Here is a 21,101-nt window from a genome sequence, read left to right on the forward strand (position 1 = left end):
TAATTAAATGATTGAATCTTTGACCATAACTGTGTTAGGAGGCACTTCAAGTGTCCAAGGTATCTAGCTAGGAAAGGAAAATAGATTATATTTGTGTTATCATGGGTTCTGGATATCAAAGGAAGAAATGAGCTTTTTTGTTTAATTACTTCCTAATTTTGATATATACAGCCCTTCAGAAATTCAAAACGGAGTCGTCTCTTTTGTGAAGAAGACGACAGACAGTTAAATACAAGGTCCCCCAAAAGAAATCAGAAGATTGCAATGGTTCCACAGGTATGTATGTGTTACGCAGAGACCATTACCAAAAGGGAAAGCAAGCCTTTAAAATAAATTGTGTTTTCTTCTCAATTTGCATAATAAGTTTATTAATTTTGGGTGGGAGGACCTATTCCTAGGTAAAGGCTGTGGCTCAGAATACATCCTTTTTCCTCCCCACAAGTGGGTCCCTCAGTGACATAGAGAGCTCTGTTCATGCTGATCCTCTACCATTGAGTCTATCAGGGAAAATGCTGACTGGTGCTCCACCATACCTAAGCACAGGCAGAACTATTGGAACACTCATCTCATTAGCACTCTCTGCTGTATCAGGCAGAGTAGGGAACACTGACTAAATGGACCCAGCAATGTTGGAGCTGCCATGGGGTTAAAAAAAAAAAAAAAAACCACCAGGAGCTGCAGGCACCTTATAGTTCTTGTAGTGTAGGTAGGACCTAAGGTCTTGTCCTTACTATATCTTGTAAAACAGTTTTCAAACAAAACCTAACATGGTTTGTGTCTACACCAAGCATGGTTATCAGTTGTTAAAAACTTATTTAGAAACTGTGCTCAAGAAGGCATTGTCTATATTATGCTTATTTCATTAAAATTTCTGGTTCAGTTTGAGTGATGGTAGCACTTTAGCCAGCATGTTCATGCAGCCCTGCATGGAGCGAAGTTAGATTAACCTTAACACATCAGCGGTTACTTGGAGTCCTGTCTATATGAGGGCCACCACCACTGGAGCTGAACTGCTAGTGGGAAATTTTCACAAAAAGGCCTAGTGTAGAGACCCTGACCAGCTAATAGTTTGTGGCATTATCTCTGCTAGCTCTTGGCATCAGTTGTGTGTTTTATTGTATAGTTATAATACTTGCCATTTTATATTAGTATTATCTTTGAAATAAAAATTAAAGAAACCATGGAACAATACATTTGAATTAAAACATTGCAATTGCTAATGTATTCATTTTTATCAAGAAAATGAACTTTGTTTATCTAGTTAAAGGATTCTGAATATTTAATAAACAATTGAAGAATTTGAGAAGGCTCCTGTTCGTTTGATTAATTTTACTGTTTAGCACATTTAATGCTGCAAATGCTTTCATTTTCACTTTGGAAGTTCAGCTGCTAGTAACCTCTCCTTTATTTTATTGCTTAGAAGTTTACTGCAACAATGCCAACGCCAGACAAAAAAGCATCACAGAAGATTGGATTACGGTTACGTAATCTACTCAAACTTCCCAAAGCACACAAATGGTGCATATATGAATGGTTCTACTCAAATATAGATAAGTACGTACTATTTCTTTATATATTATTTTTATTTATTACTGTAGAAACTAAAGTTACTCCTTGGAATTGACACTTTCTCACAGTTGAGCAATCTCTGGGTCCCTGATTGCCCAAGAATGTGAAGGGGATGCTGAGTGGCCAGAGTTTCCTTCACTGGGATCCTCTTTTTCCCGAAGCCCTACCAGTTTTACTGGTTCCAAGTCAGCACTACCCTGGGTCTCCAAGGTTCCTTCCAACAAGTGATCAGCCCAACACTTCTACGAAGGATTCCCAATCCTGGCATAGGATGACTGGATAAGCAAGTCTTGGGGTCAGTCCTACCAGTAGAGATCTACTGTCAGCTAAACTCACTGGATGGAGTAAACTTCACATACCCACGGACACAATGGGGGGGAGGGGGGAAGTTCTCTGGGACCTCCTCTGAGCCAATCAGGTGGTCGCAGACCACAGTCTGGCTGTCAGTGACTGGGATGTGGGCAGTCATGCCTAGTGGTCAGAGAAGGAGTCATGTATAATAGTCGGAGAAGGAGTCGATAACCAGATATCAAAGTGCAGGGTCAGAACTGGAGTCAGAAGCCAGATATCAGAGCCTCAGGTCAGGGCTAGAGGCAGGAATTGGAGCCCAGAGTTAGAATTGGGTGAGGCAACACAGGAGCAGGGCTGGGTCCAGGTAGGAGCTATCGCAGCTATGGGTGAATCCTTTGAATAGATGGAATAGAACAGACTGCTACCTCTGCTCAAGAGCAGGTCTGCTCATCCTTTCAGCCAATCAGGCTGTGTAGCCAATCAGTTAGCCTACTACAGTAAAATGCACTCATTAGCCAGAGTCTGGCTCTGCTGCAGGGCCTAATTCCCTGATACTGGTTACAACTGAAGTCCAACATCTCCACCACTTCCATTCCATTCACCTGCAATTTAGCCCGGCTTTGCTTGCAGGCCCACAGTCCACACCTCTGCATATGCACAGTCCATAGAGCACCTGTCATGTTGGGGGATTGTTGTATCACCTGCGCCTTCTGCATCAATCTCTGCCAATAAGAACCACTTGCATCTTCCAGTACAGCTATACTAGCTGCTGCAATAACTGCAGTTGTCCCTCTTGGAAATGAGTCCAGATTTGACTGTCTTCTAGACTCCGCCTCAACCTTGTTAAGGGGCGTAAGGCTTTTTTTTTTTTTAATGTCACACCCTTTAGCAGTGCTGCACAGATGCCTACGTTCTCCATCACTTGTGGTAAGGTGACTTACCTGCCTGTGGGCCACTTTGTGGCTAGGAGAAACATTTCTGGGTTTTGTTCTTTGTAGTCCTGCTGCCGAAGTCTGCTATTGGTCCCCTCTTGCCTTGTGATGTGGCCCTCTTTGGTCTCACCCCTTTTGGGGTAAATCAGGGTTTTCACCCACTAGTCCCAGGCCTTCACACCAGGTTGACAGTACTGGCCCAGGCCCAACAGTCCTTCTGGGCCCTTGTGCCTGGGGTCTTCTGGCTAGTCTTTATGGTGAGGCTGTAGGAGAATCCAGTCCCTCCCCCTACCTAGGTTCCAGCTGAGGGAGCCTTGCGGCAAGTGCTTGCAAGCGGTTAAGGTCTGTCTCATCAGACCTCTTGTTTCTTCCCTGAGCTGCTTCCTACAATGTGGCCACCTTCTCCTCAAAGGGCTCATATTCACAACCCCCTGGTCTCAATCCTCAAGGTAACAATGGAAGAGAAAATAAATTAACAGAAATAAAGAGCTCCTCCAGATTCTGTGGCCCACCCTGGATCTTCCAGCTGTCTGTCCTGCTTTTCTGTGTTCAGTCAATATAGTTTAGTTCTCTGTCGTGGGAACTGAGGATTAGAGCTCCGTCCCCCGCTCCAGGCTGGGCCTTCTGAATTGAAAAGAGAGAAATTCAGGTCTTCTCCAAGATTGGCATACCTCGCAGGGGCAGTGCTGCGTGAGCCCAAAGCTGCTCTTTAACCCCTTCTTGCCTACTGTGTGGTTTGTATATCCCGTCACAGATTTGTAACAGTTCAAATCTAAATGCAAGACCATTGGAAAATTGGTCAGTAGCAGCTCAGAGTTGTTCAAAAACTGGTGTGACCCATCAGTGAAATACAATACAAGCCAGAACCATACTTTGCCACTTTTTATTTTAAAAGATCACATCTTTGTTAACCAATATTTTTCCTTAGCATTTGTTCAGGATACATAAATGTATTCCAATGTTCAATCAGAATAGCTTCTGTCAGGATTGTTGAAACAATATTCTCTGAACTCAGCAGATAGGCACAGCAGAGAAAAAGTATTATGTATATGCCTGTTATGGGTATAAAAATTACACTTAATTTGCTTTACATTCACAGCATACAGGGGGGTTGTTGAGTTTTTTTTCAACAAATGGTCTTGTTAAATGTATTACTAGGATACTGGGAACAAATTACTGTTATATTTTTGCATAAGTAACATTTGTATTCCACCATCCTTGACTACGTCCCTTTAAGAACTTTTTAGCTTATACTAGTAATAATAATGTATATAATTGTTCAGTCCGTTAGTTAACTGAAATGTGAGGTATGTAGTAGGTAATTCCCAAAGTCTCCTAGCTCTGAAAATGGTGATTTTCAAAGTAAATTTGTCACAGTTTGAAATAAATACTAATAAGATATATGACCATCCTGTAAATTGCAGTTTATTTAGAAACAACGTATCTTTTAACAAACTGTTTAGAATGAGCTATTTTGTTATGAATCATTTCATCTAGACCTTTCTTTTACATAATAAATACTAATATAAATATTTTATATGAAACAGAATTAGAAATTGCACAGATGTATTCGTCAAGTACCAATGTTACTCAGTATACAACCATTGTTAGTTATTTTAATCTAACTATTGTAAAATATTTCTACTTTGATATGGGTTACAATGGGTTTAATATTGACTACATCAATTTAAAAATCATATTTCTGTTTGAAAATTTTTACTTTTTATTGATACAAGAAAAACCTAAGATTACAATAATTCAGTGGTTCTCAATTTTCTCATACCACCCATGACCCCACATTACAATAGATAACCCCTTCTGTCTAACCATAGAAAAAAGCAGGGTAGTCTCAGCCCTTTTGGACCTATTTGTGACCCCAAGTTGAGAATCCATGCTCTATTTGAAACAGATTGGAATACAAATATATTTTCTTTCTCAGTTTATTTACTTAGTGCATATGACAGCACCTTCTGCATAGACATTTTCACACCTCTTTTGTGTAAGTCACTCATTTTCCTCTGAAATCTCACTCCTTTACTGTGATTTGTACAGGTAGACTGATGTACCTGTATGGAGTCTCATTGACTTCAGTGGGGGTCCACCCAGATGCAGCAGCCCACGTGCATGGGTCACAATGTATGTTCAGGGCCTCCATTTCTGTGTGTTTTTCCACACAGCAACAAGGGAGAGAGAAACATTTTAAAAGGAGAGAGAAAATGTGATTCATTGTAACCCATATCTATTGGTAGGAGGATTCAAGTGCAAATGTAGCTCCTAAAACTATTTTATACACTTTATTTTTTTTAAATTAACTTAATTTCAAGTTGATAGTGTCCCTTGCAGAGCAATTTATACTTTAACATTTTCAGTAATTTTGTTCCACACATTTCTTCTTGTGAGGATGGAGATTTCTTAGCTCCTCATGACAGACATTTTCTGGATGTACTTAACAGGTTTGTAATTAACAGAGTGTCACTTGTGTTTAACAGACCTTTATTTGAGGGAGATAATGATTTCTGTGTATGCCTGAAAGAGTCTTTTCCAAACCTGAAAACCCGAAAATTAACAAGAGTGGAATGGGGAAAAATCAGACGACTAATGGGAAAACCACGAAGGTAAAAAATATATCTATCTATATATAGAGAGAGAATTTTATTTTACTTTTAATGCATTTTTCTGAGGATTAATATTGTTTTCTTAATCGTTTCTGGATCATCTTACTAAAATATGGTTGCATTTATTTTGAATACAGGTATCACTGAGCATAAAGCAACATGCCTTTACTTGTGTCTGTATGAAATGGATATAGTAATTGTATTTTTTTAAATTCCAAGTAAGTTACTTGAGTATGGCCAGCCCATACAATGCTGCCAAACCTACAGATCATTGGGCCCTTCCGAAACAGGATGAAAAAATAGTGGAATAATTATCTCTCATGTTCCAGTGTCATCTGGTAATGGAACCCAAGCTGTTTTCCACAGCATAACTTCTTAAATCTCTCCATATATGTGTATTTTCAGTGCTGACTTTAACTATGATGCTAAACAGCAGCCACTGAAGTTAGACATTTTTAAGTCAGAAGGTCTGAATAACTTGTATCCAAGAGCTTTAAAAGAGCTGGCTGGGGAACTCATTGGACCATTAATAATGATTTGCAATAAGTATAGGAATACTGGGGAAGTTCCAGAAGACTGGAAGAAATCTTATGTTGTACCAATATTTAAAAAGGGTAAACAGGATGACCTGGGTAATTATCAGCCTATCAGTCTGACTTAGCCCCTGGGCAAAATAATAGAGTAGCTCATACAGGATTTGATTAATAAAAAATTAAAGGAGGGTAATATAATAAATGCCAATCAACATGGGTTTTTTAAAAATACGTCTTGTCAAAGTAACTTGATAACTTTTTTGGGTGAGATTACAAGTTTGGTCGCTAAAGGTAATAGTATTGATGTAATATTCTTAGATTTCTGTAAGGTATTTGATTTGGTACTGCATAACATTTGATTAAAAAACTATAATGACAGTTAAATGCTGGCTAACTGTTAGATCTCAAAATATAAATGGAAAATCATCGTTGAGCAGGTGTGTTTCTAATGGGGTTCCACAAGTGTTGGTGCTTGGCCCTATGCTATTTAACCTTTTTATCAATGACCTGAAAGAAAACATAAAGTCATCACTGATGAAGTTTGCAGATGGCAAAAAAATTGGGAGAATGATAAATAACTGCTACAGTGCAATCTGGATCACTTAGTAAGCTAAACACAAGCAGATAACATATTATGGCTAACTGCAAATGTATACATCTAGGAACAAAGAGTGCAGGTCATACTTACACATTGGGGACTCTATCCTGGAAAGCAGTAACTCTGTAAAAGATTTGGGCGTTGTGGAGGGTAATCAGGTAAACATGACTCCTCAGTGTGATGCTGTGACCACAAGGGCAAATGTGATCCTTGGATGCATAAACATGGGAATTTTGAGTTGGAAAACAGAGGTGGTTCTTCGAGTGCTTGTTCATGTCAATTCCAGTCAGGTGTGTGTGTGCACGGCAGCCACAAGAATTTTCCCCTAGCCGTATCTGTTGGGTCAGTCCACACACCCCCTAGAGTGGCACCTTCCTGGCGCTCAATGTAGGGCCCTACCGACCCGCCACCCTCTCAGTTCCTTCTTACCGCCAGTGACAGTTAGCTGGAACTTCCCCTTGCTCTTGTCGTGACAAGCACATTTGATAGTCTATATATAGTTAATCAGTTTTTGTAGTTAGCGTTAAGTAGTTAATAGGTACTTCACTTAATTTTTAAGTTTCCTTTGGGGGTGGGGGTTTCCCCTCTAGTACTATCCCGGTGCTAGGGCATGCTGTGGTCTCCTGGCTTCAAAGCCTGTGAAGTCTGCGGCAAGTGTATGACCAGAAGCGATCCTCACATTTCATGTTTGAAGTGTTTTTGGGGAGAGCCATCAAAAGGATCACTGTAGGATCTACAGGGCGTTTCACCCCAGGACACTGAAAGATAGAGGTCAGCGCCTGAAGATCCTACTAATGGAAGCAGTACTCTGGCCCCAGTCTGACCCCGGATCGGCAGACCCAGCGCCAAGTATCTCCTCCTCAATACACAGTGCCCCGGCACTATCGTCACAGGGATCGGTGCCAAGTAAACACAAGGACTCTCTGCACCATCATGGCTCCACTTGCACCTTACGTGCCCCAGGCAGGCACCAGTCTCAATCGCCAGTGCCGCAAAACAAGAGGAGGCCAGAGGGGGGTCGTTCCCCCACAGCTAGACCCAAGGAGCCATCCGTTGTGAGACCCGAGTCAGGCCACACTACTTCGGCCCCACTGCCAGAGACGGTCATGTCAACTCCTGCCCCCGTGGAAGGGCAGTCAAGTCCGGACCCTTCTCGCTCACCAAGACTGAGCCAATAACTACACCTCCTGTCAACCCCGGAGGCATTCAAGGGAGCCCGGGACCTGCTCCAGCTCATGGCACCATTCTCCCTGCCTAGATGGGATAGATCACCGGCACCGGTCGCTCCCCTGGCATTATCAATGGGAAAACCCGCAATGATATCCCGATGGTCTCATCCCCGGGGCACCTCTCCCCGGTGCCAGAACAGGGTCAGCAGCCTCATCAGTCCCCGAGCCCTCTGCACGGACTCTCGGCGCCTTGAAGTACCGCTCCTCCGTGGTCCTCCTTTTCGGAGACGTCGGAGTCGGACTACTGCCAATCCCGGACCGCTGGGTGCTCCGCATGGTAGAGAGGGGATACTCCCTCCAATTCTCTGCCCTCCCACCCCCTTCTCTATCCCTCTTCAGGGACCCTTCTCATGAGCAACTCCTCATACAGGAGGTGCATTCGCTCCTATTGCTAGGAGCAGTGGAAGAGGCTTCTCGGGAGCTGAAGGGCAAGAGCTTCTATTCCCGATATTTCCTAATACCGAAAGTCAAAGGTGGGCTCGTAGACCTGCAAGAGCTCAACAGGTTCATGAAGAAATTGAAGTTCAACATGGTCTCCTTGGCCTCCATCATCCCTTCCTTGGATCCAGGGGACTGGTATGCCACCCTTGACTTGAAGGACGCATACTTTCATATAGCAATTACACCATCCCACAGAAGGTACCTCAGGTTTGTGGTGAGCAACAACCACTAGCAGTTCACAGTCCTCCCTTTTGGCCTGTCAGCAGCGCCTCATGTGTTTACCAAGTGCTTGGCAGTTATGGTGACATTTCTACGCTGGCACCAGGTACAGGTGTTCCTGTACCTTGACGACTGGCTGATCAAGGGCTGCTCCAGGGCTCAAATGGAGGCACAAGTCGACTTTATAAGAATGCCGTTTGATGAATTGGGCCTTCTCCTCAACGTGGGGAAATCGAGACTGTCCCCGGTTCAGCGGATAGAGTTCATAGGGGCAGTGCTGGACTCGACACAGGCCAGGGCATACCTCCCAGAAGTGAGGTTTCAGGCACTAGGCGACATCATTCGAAGGCTCAGGCAGTTTCCCACCACCGCAGCAAGGAATTGCCTGAAATTTCTAGGGCACCTGTCCACTTGTACCTATGTGGTGCAACACGCCAGACTCACACTCTGGCCTCTCCAATTGTGGCTAGCCTCAGTGTATCGGCCAGCTCGGGACAGTTTGGACAGGGTTGTGACTCTGCCTCACCAGGTCCTCGACTCCCTCCAGTGGTGGCTCGACCCACAGGTAGTGTGTGTAGGGGTCCCTTTCACTGGTGCTCAGCCATCCCTCTCACTAGTGATGGATGTGTCAGCCTTGGGCTGGGGAGCACATCTGGGAGACCTCAGGACACAAGGCCTCTGGTCTCAGGCCGAACTCACTCCCCACATCAGTGTCAGAGAGCTGAGAGCAGTGCGTCTGCCATGCCAGACTTTCTGAGCCCACTTGACAGGGAGATGTGTATCAGTCATGACAGACAACACCACGGCGATGTTCTGTGTCAACAAATTGGGGGTGCACAATCCTCTCTCCTGTGCCAGGAAGCCCTCATGTTGTGGGACTTCTGCGTAGAGCATTCAATACACCTGAAAGCATCGTACCTCCCCGGGGTGCAGAACAAGTTGGCAGACTGTCTCAACAGGTTGTTCCACGGCCACAAGTGGTCCTTACGCCAAGACATTGCGAACTCAATCTTCCAGTGGTGGGGCTTTCCCCAGATAGACCTGTTTGCCACACGACACAACAGGAAGTGCCAACAGTCTTGCTCCTTCCTGAATTGCATCCCAGGCTCCATCGTGGACGCGTTCCTCCTCCCATAAGTGGGCCTTTTCCTCTACGCGTTCCTGCCCATCTCTCTCATTCACAAAGTGCTCCTCAAGATACGGAGGGAAGAGGCTTCAGTGATATTGATAGCTCCAGCTTCGCCCCGCCAGCACTGGTATGCATCTCTACTGGAATCTTCCATGGACACCCCAACCTTGTCGTTCCTCCCAGTCTTAATAACTCAGCTGTCTCCAGCACCCGAACCTCGAGTCGTTGCACCTCACAGCATGGAAGCTCCATGTCTGAACCCCATGGAGCTTTCCTGCTCGGACCCGGTTAGACAAGTCCTCCTTGGCAACAGGAAACCCTCCACCAGGGCTACCTACCTTGCCAAGTGGAAGAGATTCTCCATCTGGTCAGCGCAGCATCATTCGTCCCTGACGCTCACCTCTTTACCGCTCATACTGGACTACCTTCTCCACTTCAAGAACCAAGGACTGTCCATGTTGTCAATAAGGGTTCACTTGGCTGCCATCTCTGCCTTCCATCCAGGCACAGACAGCTGGTCGATCTTTGCCAACCATATGGTTACCCGTTTCCTGAAAGGTCTCAACAGGCTATACCCACATGTCTGACAACCGGTCCTGGCCTGGGGCCTTAATCTGATCCTTTCTAGACTGACGAGACCACCCTTCGAACCACTGGCAACGTGCTCCCTGCTCTATCTCTCATACGAGGTGGCGTTTCTCGTAGCAGTAACCTCAGCCACAAGGGTGTCTGAGCTCAAGGCCCTAACATCAGAGCCTCCTTACACCATGTTCTATAAGAATAAGGTTCAGCTCAGGCCGCATCCAACTTTCCTCCCAAAGGTTGTTTCCCAATTTCACATCAACCAGGACATCTTCCTCCCAGTGTTCTATTCTAAGCCGCACTTGAGCAGCAGGGAACAGAGGCTTCACTCATTGGATATCTGCAGAGCACTAGTCTTTTACGTAGAAAGAACGAAACCGTTTAAGAAGTCCATTCAACTGTTTGTAGCCATGGCAGACAGGATGAAGGATCTCCCAGACTCCTCCCAACGAATTTTGTCATGGATCACATCCTGCATCCGTGAATGATATAACCTGGCAGAGGTGCCTGCCCCTCTGCTCACAGTGCACTCCACTAGGGTGTAGGCTTCTTCAGCAGCGTTCCTGGCGCGAGTTCCAACCCAGGAAATATGCAGAGTGGCGACATGGTCCTCCATACATACTTTCACAGCACATTATGCAATTACCGAGCAGGCCAGAGACGATGCAGCCTTTGGCAGAGCAGTGCTCCAATCAGTAGACATCTGAACTCCAACCCTGCCTCTGGAACCTGGGCTTGGGAGTCCCTGGTTGGAATTGACATGAACAAGCATTCGAAGAAGAAAAAATGGTTACTAACTTTCTCGTAACTGTTGTTTTTTGAGATGTGTTTCTCATGTCCATTCCAACACCCACCCACCTACCCCTCTGTTGGAGTAGCCGTCAAGAATGAACTGAGGGGGTGGCGGGTTAGTAGGGCCCTATATTGAGCGGTAGGAAGGCGCCACTCCAGGGGGCACACGGACTGACCCGAAGGATAATGCTAGGGGAAAAATCTTCTAGCTGCCATGCGCATGCGCGCACACACACCTGATTGAATGGACATGAACATCTCGAAGAACAACAGTTACAAGAAGGTGAGTAACCATTTTTTATTTTACTGCTGTATTTGGTACGGATGCAACTGCTGCTGGAATACTGTGTCCAGTTCTGTTGTCCACAACGCAAGAGGATGTTGATAAGTTGGAGAGGGTTCAGAAAAGAGCCACAAGAATGAGTAAAAGATTAGAAATCTGCCTTATAGTTATGCACTCAAGGAGCTCAATCTATTTAGCTTAACAAAGATAAAGTTATGGGGTGATTGATTATAATCTATAAGTACCTACATGGGGAACAAAAATTTGATAATGGTCTCTTCAGTCTAGCAGAGAAAGGTATAACACACTCCAAAGGCTGGAAGTTAAAGCTAGACAAGTTCAGACTGGAAATAAGGTGTAAATATTTAACTGTGAGGGTATTTAACCACTGGAACAGTTTTTAGCAAAGATCGTGGTGTATTTTAGATTACTGGAAATTTTTAAATCAATATTGGATGTTTTTCTAAATATGCTCTAAGAATTAGTTAGAGAATTATATGGGCCTATATTATACAGGAAGGTCAGACTAGATGATCACAATGGTCCCATCTGGCCTTGGAATCTATAAATATATGGTTTTCCCTTATTGTGTATTATAGATGTTCTTCTGCATTCTTTGAGGAGGAGAGGTCAGCATTAAAACAGAAACGGCAGAAAATCCGACTTTTACAACAACGGAAAGTTGCAGATATTTCACAATTTAAGGATCTTCCAGATGAAATTCCATTACCACTTGTTATAGGAACAAAAGTTACAGGTAATTTTAAAAACAAATATTTTTGCAAATATATCAGTAAATACTGCACACTAACGTATAGCTCAGATAAGTTAATTATTTCATTTTTTGAGTGAAGATTTTATGTTTTTACCTTTCTTAATTCACTGCGGGAAGTTATGAGGATTAGTTAATGTTTCTAAAGAAGTAGCATGCTTTGAAGATTTAAACATCAAATAACTAATAATTTTATTACTACTACTATGTCAGTTGTAAGTGATCTAATTTATTAAAAATCCAGACAGTTCATCAAATCCTGAAAAGACAACAGTTTAAATACATATATCTCTGCAGTCCCTAATCTGGACTTTAAACATTAAATCTTAAACAATCCTTTACTAGGTGTCGTTGTCCAAACACTGACTCTTGTTGAAGAGCAGACACACAAGCACCCATATAACACCCTTGGGAGGCGTTTGCATAAACATCTACAAAGCTACTTCATTATCTACCTTCAGATCCCTCTTCAAAACTCTCCTTTGCCATGATACCTACAAAAATTTTTTCCATAAAATCAGAGTAGTAGATGGTACTGGTTATGAAGCAAAATTTCTTTTCAAATTGATTCCTGTGGTGATGATTGTGTTTTTTTAAATATTACATTTGACCTGTAAAGATAAATTATGATTAAAGCTTGACAGTATTTCTGTTACATAGAATTATTTTTCTGAGTTTACAGTGTTTTTCGTTAATGTGTATGTGTTATAATGAATATGCCATCTGAGGTATTCTGTATATTGCCAGTGCTTGAAAAAGACTTCTTAACATCTATCTTCCTCAAATAAGTATTTTTGATATTTGTGTTTCCTTTCTTAGCACGGTTGCGTGGTGTACATGATGGACTGTTCACTGGACAGATAGATGCTGTAGACACACTTAATGCTACTTACAGAGTAACTTTTGACAGGGCAGGGCTTGGAACACATACAGTCCCAGATTATGAAGTTCTTGTAAGTATTATTTATCCATTTGTGAAACTAGCTGGAATGTAAAATGATTTTTTCCAAAATATACCAATGTGTATATATAAATTAAGCAAAAGATGGTACAGGAATAAAATCCAGATGCTATTGGCCATAAAGCAGAAAAAAGACAAACCAAACACATAGAAAATGGCCATAAAAGTATCCTTCTGTAAATAAATACTTGATATTTTAATATCTTTATTGAGAGTTGCACATATATATTTGAGGGGAGAATTTGATCTTTAATATCATTTCAGGTTCCCCATTTCCCTGCTGTCTGTCTTATGGCTGTCCTTGCCCAGGGAGATGTGCACAAACCTTCAGGTTGAGACAGTTGTGTGGAAAGGCTATAACCTTGACCTGCATGGAAGGTCAACAGTTTTTCCTTTAAACTTCCTCTTACCCCATTGTAATAGGGCACTGGGCCTTGGGGCAGATGCTTGCATCCCAGTGTACCTGTTACAGTCCTTAGGTCCTTTAAGACCAGGCATTCCAGGAAGGGTCTGAACATACTGTAGTCATGTGACCATGAATCAGGTGATCACATTTGGGAACTATGGGTTATCCTAAGCTCAGTATGAAGCAATATAAGGGTTACAATAATGAGCGGCGGGTATACTAGGCATGGGGGAGGCTAAGCATCCCCTGATGCAGCCGCCATAAACCCCACTGCCGGATGCCTGGGCTGTGGTGGCCCCACCTGGGCTCTGCCTCTTCCCCTCCCTGCTCCACCTCTTCCTTGAGGCCCCCACTGCCTGGTGAGTCCTTTCTCCCCCATGAGACCTTCCCCCCCCCCCAACTCGCCACATCCCTCCTCCACCCAACACCCCTGCAAAACCCCCTGCAGCCCACCACGTCCCTCCACTTCCCTCCCCAACAAGGCTGCCCACTGCGTCCCTCCTCACCCCCATCTTCCTGGAGCTTGGGACTCGGGCCACTGCTTGGGCAGGCCCTGGGGTTAAGCCGTGGGTCGGGGCAGTTCAGCTGGGGCACCTCCAGCCACAGGGAGAGGGTGGGCCTCTGGGCTCCAGCGGGTAAGGGGTGGGGCCTGGGCTAGCCTCCCCGAATGGGGGTTTCACCCATCGCCCATGGTTACAATAAAACCTCAAAGGGAGTTCTTCCATGTGGTACTGGCAGATGTCCTGGAGGGTATTCAGGAAAGGCTACCCAGTGGGAAGGCTGTGTCCTGTCCTCTCCTAACTTGCTGAAAACTGGAAATGCCTCTGATGACTGGCACCAAGTGTTATGAGTTGTTTCGCTCTTGTTTCAGATCCTTTTGTCACAATAAAAGTGCCTTGGACTGAAACTTAATTCAGGGATTATCTTACCTTACCTGGCTGGTTTACCTGCAATTAAAGGAATTCTCCTGCCTTATGACTTAGAGCAGGGGCCAGGTTTTCTTCTGTATCCTCTAAAGTGTCAAACGCAACTGTAGGTGCTTAACAGATCAGGTTCTGTTCTGGCAATCTTGAGCATCTTCCTGCTTGTTATCAGTGTTGATCTACGACAGCTCCAATGAGGAAAGTGGAGCATCCTTTCAAAATATTATTGCATTCCCTGATGCAATGCCACATATCCCCTTTTATTGGGGAGAAGGTTATTTAAGTGATGTTCTCCATCCATGGTAGCCTGGAAGCAAAGGGTTGAGGAAAGGGAGTATCTTAAGCTTGATCTTTCTAAAGCAGTGTATTACATTAATGCTAGCCTACCAACCCTCTTAACATGTTTTAGTCTGAAATATAAATCCATGGGTTTCTGATGTTCAAGAGGTGTGTAAAACTTTTGGTCTCTTTAAAGTCACCCTAGAATAGTTTTTTCTTCATTTTTCTGTCTCAACAGAGCAATGAGCCTCATGAAACTATGCCAATTACTGCTTTTGGACAAAAACAACGGCCTTCTAGATTTTTCATGACCCCTCCTCGATTACACTACACACCTTCTCTCCAGTCTCCAATTACAGTAAGTAATATGTACCAGAAAATGTGTCATTGCTTAATTATTCAATATGATATGAAACATTAATCTAGTAATTCAGTATATTATTGAAATGAATTACCTGAGGATATTTAACAAGATAAAAGTTTTTTAAAAATCTTTCTAGAAATAAGTTGTTAAATGCAACTTTCTTTCTTGTATAGGACAGTGATCCTTTATTAGGACAATCCTCTTGGAAAAACAAAATTTCAGGCTCAGATAGCGAAACACTAGGTGGTTTTCCAGTAGAATTTCTTATCCAAGTGGTGAGTGTTAACTGCTCTTCTTTTAATTTTATGTGCATTGGCCTTTTTACATCTATTGTGTTGAACTCTTATGTGGTTAACTCACACTAGATATTAATTCATAAGAGGCTTGCTAATATAAAAAAGGAACTTGTCATGAATTGTTAGTCAAAATCTTTGTTTTGACATGTTGAGGGGGTTTTTTCACTATATGTAGAACTTCTTTGTATGTACTGTTTTGTCAGTTACTGCTTTTTAAGATTTTAATTTTCACATTGCATGGTACTGATATATCCTTTTTTTAAAAAAGTATTCGACACATCCCATCCAGTAAGCCACGGCAACTAGTGGGATGTCCTGCCTACTTTGAGAACAAGAGAGGCAGCTCTGCATTTCCAAAATCAAAGGGAGGTGAAAAAGATATGTCTAAACCAAACGCTTCCTATCCCTCAAGATATAAATTCTAGTGTTCCAAATCTATCTTTATCCTCCTCTTATGTGTTTGAAGATAATAGTTTAGCTTATTCTGAGAATGTGTTCAGCGAAGTGTGAAAATGTAATACTGGGAAGTCGAGATCCAGGAAGCACAGAAACTAATCTAAGCAAATTGTTATTCTAGATGACAAAACAATATCATTAGTAATGTCAACTTGATAATGAAAGAAGTTAAATTCCATTATAATTTTTGCAAAAACTAGCATAAAGCGAATCAAAACAGGATATTCTCGAATAAGAGAACTGAAGGAAGTTCTGACAAAGTTCTTAAAGATTACATAAAATTCAGTTCTTTAATCTGTTATCTTCAATTCATATAAAATATATTTCTGTTTTGGCCATTCAACTTATGGTGCATATTACTTGCAGTAAATATTGCTTGTCAGAGAGCTTAATAAAACTGATAAAGGCAGGGGTTCTCAACCTTTCTCTTTCTGAGACTCTCCCCCCCCTCCCCCACCTGCTATTAATAACGCCAGGGCCCAGCGGGGATGGGACATTGGGCATAGGCGCAGGGGACTTGGGCATAGGCGTAGTTTGACGTCTATTTTGGGAGAGCAGGAGCCAGCGGGGTTTGAGCCAATGGGGCTCAAGCCAGCTCCACACGGTGAGTCCAGGGAGGGAGTGGCACCTCCACCCCCTGACTAACCTCAGCAGGTCACTCAGTCTGTCGGGGGCGGGAAACCAACAATTAGAACTCAAAGGTGGAGGGTTTGAAAACAGCTCAGGGTGCAGGCAGGGGGATAGCTAGGGGCTGTGTGCAAACTGGGTAGCTAAGGGTGCAGGGAGGGGGGTAGCTAGAGGCTGTGTGCCAGGAGGGCTCCCCTGCAGTCCTTGTTCCCTGAGGGCTCTGCCAGCCACAGGGCCAGGTCCCGCAGCCCAGGCAGCTCTTACTGGATGCGTGAGCAAAGGGGGCTGGAAGCTGAGGAGCAGCTTCAACCCGGGGTACCAACAGGAGACAAGGGAACGCTGCAGCTGCCTGCTCCATGGCACCAGCCAGAGCAGCAGCTGCCCCGCACTCACTGCCCAGCCCCAGCTTCCTGCTTCTGACCTGGCGGGGCGGGGAAAGAAGGATGTGGTGGGGAGGTGTGGAGCTGCCCCAGAACTGTCCTGTGCTTGCACTGCAGTTTGGTGTGGGGAGGGGGCAAAGCCCTTCATGTCCCCAACTCTGCCCATGGGCTCAGGACTTCTGCCCCACAGGGAGCACTAGGGCTTGGGTCTCCGGGATTCAGCCCCATGCCTCCCGGCTTCAGCCCCGTGGGGGGCACCAGGGATTGGGGCTTCAGCCTGGTGCCTCCCAGCTTCAACCCCGCGGTGGGTGCCGGGGATCAGGGCTTCAGCCCCACACCTCCCAGCTTCAGCTCCGTGATTGGCTCTGCGGATTGGGGCTTCAGCCTCCACTCCTGACTTCAGCCTGTGGGGGGGCGCTGGGGCTCGGGCTCTAGGTTTCAGCCACAGAGCCCCGTGGCCCCCTTGAAAGAGATTGCAGACCCCCAGGGGGCCACAGACCTCTGTTGAGAACCACTGGATTAAGGGAAATGTAATGGCCAAAAATAGTAAGAAGTAGGGTAAGATAGTGTTTAGTAAGGTGAAGGACGTTACATTAAATACAATTATAGTAAAAATAAGGCACTAATATATGAAGATTCATTAATTGCAAGGCATGAGATTTGTTTCTACTGCTACACTTGATCTAGAGTTATCCTCTCAGTCTGATTCGTCAGACATAGTAGGGAGAATGATCTGCAAAACTGATAAGACCAAACTGACCAAGAAACTGAAGAGCCAATAAATCTCAGTTACCCAATCACAGTTGATTTGTGTGATGTTGATGCTGTATTTTAAATCAGAAAACTTTCAAATTTCAACCTATATTTGGTTATATTCACCTACTCACATTAAGTAAACTGAGCTTACAAAGCATGGGCTTCTTGCCTGTGATGCTTCTGACTGCATTTTTCAAGGACACTGAGCAAGCAAAAATTGCCAAAATATGCCTGAACAAAATCAGAGCAAAGATTTCCAGTGTGGACTCTTGTCTGGTCATTTCAGGGCTACCCAATTCATGTCTCTAATAAAGGAATGAGAGAAGGATGCAAAAAAAAGCTCTGCTTAAAGGCCACACATTATATTTAAGCCTAGAGTATAAATTATTTTTATTTGAAGACATTTCAAGCAGTGTTGCTGAGCTTAGGTGTTGCTGTGAAAAAGCTAACACTGATTGTATTGTAAGTGAATCATCTCTTTCACCTGATGGCCAGCACCGTTGTGAGAGTAACAGAAACATATTGTCTAGGTACTGTAATATTGTTATGTTAAAGGTTGATTACCATTATATGGCTGGATCTTGGACTGAGAAGTTATTACAGCCTTGCTGCAAAAATGGAATTTCCCCTTTGCTCTTCTACCTGAAATTATTGCTTTTTTCAGGCTATAATTACAATGCTTTAGGCATGTGCAAAGGAAAAATGTGTCCTCTTCAGTTCATAGAAAAGCCCAAAGAAGCTTTAAGAACATGCTCAGGGCTTATAAACTGCTGAAATTTCCTCAGACATGACAACAATCAAAAGTTTCATTTGCACTTTATATGGAAAGTCAGACATGAGAGTCATGACTAATACATGATTTGATAAGACAAAAGAAAGTACCAGATAATTAGAGATCTCCTTTAGAGAATCTTATGCTGTGACTCAAAACTTTTACCTTCATGAAAACCACAACTAGTAGAGAAAATCAGGTATACAATCTGTGGCACTGGTCTGGAAGAATACTGACATACTAGATCCTGACACATGAGATTTTATCAAGTTCCATCCAAAGGGCAATGGGTGGGTACATAAGGAAGGTCAGCATATTTTAACGTGGTTTGTAGACCAGATTCCTCAAGATATCTATATGGAGCTTGATGGAACTATGCTTCACATTGATGGAGGTTATATCTATCATTTTGATTACCTAATTATTCAAAATCTAACGCATCAGAAATTGGAATGTGTTTACAGAAATGAAGTATCACTGTTAACATTATGCATTTATTACATAGTGGTTATACAAGTATTCAAGACAAGTTATTTGGTAACATCTATTAAATTCATTGAAAGATTTCAGTTTGAAAAAAATAAATATAACAGGTTATATATCTTCAAAGGGGTTTCCACCCAGCCTCTAATTTTGTGCCTGTAATTAATTGTGGGAACTAATTATAATGTTTAGAAGTCTAACAGTTGATTTGTGGTCACGAGATGATTAGATGTGAAGACATCGTGATCTGCACCAGTAATTTTGCACCCTCAATTGATTGTAAGCAAAAATTTAGTATTCTAAAAGAAATTTGGTCCAAAATCAGGCCTTGTAAGACTGATTTTTACCATAATTTATCAATGAAGACTGACAGGTCCCACTTTATAAAATCAATATGTTCATTGACCTTTCTTCTTTTGGTATCTAAATGATCTTTCTAGTTCTTCTTCACAGATTGTCCCTGTGGGTGCTCCACTTTAGGTATCTCGGTGCCCTGCACTTATAATCGGAGATTTGTAGTAACAGTGCCCCAGTTGATCGCACATGTCAGCCATCTCCTGCTGCTCTGAGTGGCTACCTCGCATGCGCAGCCAACCGACCCCCAGTTCCTTTGGCTTGAATCAGAGCAAGAGCAGCACCCCTGTCTATTTTGTAAATTGTTTATATTCCCACCTTTATTTATCCTTATTTGTTGGTTTTCTTCCATTTTCCCATCATTTACCCACTTTAAAAAAAAAAATTTTTAGTTTGCTTCCCTCTGCCACCGGCGGGTCTCTGCCGACAGTGACTGAACTACGACTGTTTTCTATAGACCTGGACCTCCTCAGGCATGCCCGGTTCCCCTGACTTTAAACGTTGCCTGACCTGCGCACTATCGATTCCTGTATCGGATGGTCATGCTCAGTTCATCCGCTGTCTTGGGGAAACCCATGTACCACAGAAGTGTCCACACTGCAAGAATTTATCTGCCAGGACACTGAAAGCCAGGGACCTCCAACTAAAATTATTAATGATGGAGAAATCCCTCAGGCCAGCCTCCAATCCAGAGTCCAGAACTCCTTCTGGCCAATCGTCTCCAGCAGCAGCCTCAGACAAGGGCTCTATACAAACCGTGTCTAAGGACGCTGCACCTAAGTAGGCGACCAAACATCGGTTGCAGTCATCCACCACAGAGAGATCCTCCTAAAAAGAAGCGGTCTCCTGGCAAGAAATCTTCTCCAGTACCAACGGCACCAAGAACCTCGGACCGAGAGATACCGGGAATGTCCAGTACCGAGACATCCCGAGGACCCAAGGCACTGACACGGCCAGGCTCTGACTCCGGTGCACGACCTAAAGCTAAGCTCCCTAGCTTGGTGCCAATTGTACCGAAGAACATCTCAGCACCGGCTAGTGTAATGGCACCAACTGCTGCATATACACAGCCTAACACAGTGGTTCTCAAACTATTGTACTGGTGACCCCTTTCACATAGCAAGCCTCTGTGTGCAACCCGCCTCCCCCCCCCCTTTTTTTAACTAAAAACACTTTTTAACATATTTAACACCATTATAAATGCTGGAGGCAAAGTGGGGTTTGGGGTGGAGGCTGACAGCTCGTGACCCCCCAAGTAATAACCTCTTGACCCCTGAGGGGTCCCGACCCCCAGTTTGAGAACCCCTGGCCTAACAAGACCTCTGCACCATCAGAGCACACTACGCTGCCATCCGTGGCACCGAGCTTCCCAGTACTGCAACCCTTTACCAGACAGGCAGACCTGGCAATCTCCACCACGCCAGGAACCCCCTCTTTGGCAACAATGGTACCCTAGTCAGACCAGAATCGAGCCAAATAGGCACTCCTAGTGGATCTGCACTATCTAGTAATGAGGATGAAGAGAATGATTCCGGTCTTTATATCCCTCATCATCCCTCCCCAAAACCGGGACCCTCTCACCAACAGCCACCTATGCAAGGGCAAAGCTGGCAGGCACAGCCATGGATGCCACCACCCGTTGTTATGCCACCCAATTGACTGGGACACACGGGCAATCTACAGAGCCCAAAATCTTAAACCCCACAACCCACCAGCATCAAGGGCCATCTGGTCCCCTTCACCCATGAACCCACCACCATCGGAGGCCCAGGAGAAAGAGGGAGAAGAGCCAGAAGAAGCTCCTGAAGGCAACACATTGCCGCTCACCCATATTTTGTCCTTGTCCCAGGACAAAATAATTATGCCACTGCCTCCCGCCTTAAGAGATGATTTAAGTCCTTCCAGGACTTATTCAAAATTGTTGCAGAATCCCTGGACATCTCTTTAGCAGAGCTGCCAGAGACCCAGCACAAACTTACTGACATCTTGCAGGCATCCCCATCAGCAAAGATAGTTCTGCCCATCAACACTGCTATAATGGATCCTGCAAAGACAATAT

The 21,101-nt window shown here is 43.9% G+C and overlaps 1 protein-coding gene across 3 annotated transcripts in view; it reads left to right on the top strand.

Moving 5' to 3' along the window:
- The window catches only part of LIN9 (lin-9 DREAM MuvB core complex component), a 51,894-nt gene that overhangs the window by 17,571 nt on the left and 13,222 nt on the right, over positions 1-21,101 (top strand). For all 3 annotated transcript variants that reach the window (XM_048843350.2, XM_048843352.2, XM_075127051.1), the window contains 7 exons: positions 172-276; positions 1,421-1,554; positions 5,282-5,407; positions 11,813-11,970; positions 12,805-12,938; positions 14,793-14,912; positions 15,092-15,193. In XM_048843350.2, coding sequence (XP_048699307.2) covers positions 172-276; positions 1,421-1,554; positions 5,282-5,407; positions 11,813-11,970; positions 12,805-12,938; positions 14,793-14,912; positions 15,092-15,193 — 879 coding nt within the window. The remainder of the gene's footprint in view (positions 1-171; positions 277-1,420; positions 1,555-5,281; positions 5,408-11,812; positions 11,971-12,804; positions 12,939-14,792; positions 14,913-15,091; positions 15,194-21,101) is intronic.

The sequence above is a fragment of the Caretta caretta genome, chromosome 3 (genome assembly GCF_965140235.1).
Source record: "Caretta caretta isolate rCarCar2 chromosome 3, rCarCar1.hap1, whole genome shotgun sequence".
NCBI classification, from domain to species: domain Eukaryota; kingdom Metazoa; phylum Chordata; order Testudines; family Cheloniidae; genus Caretta; species Caretta caretta.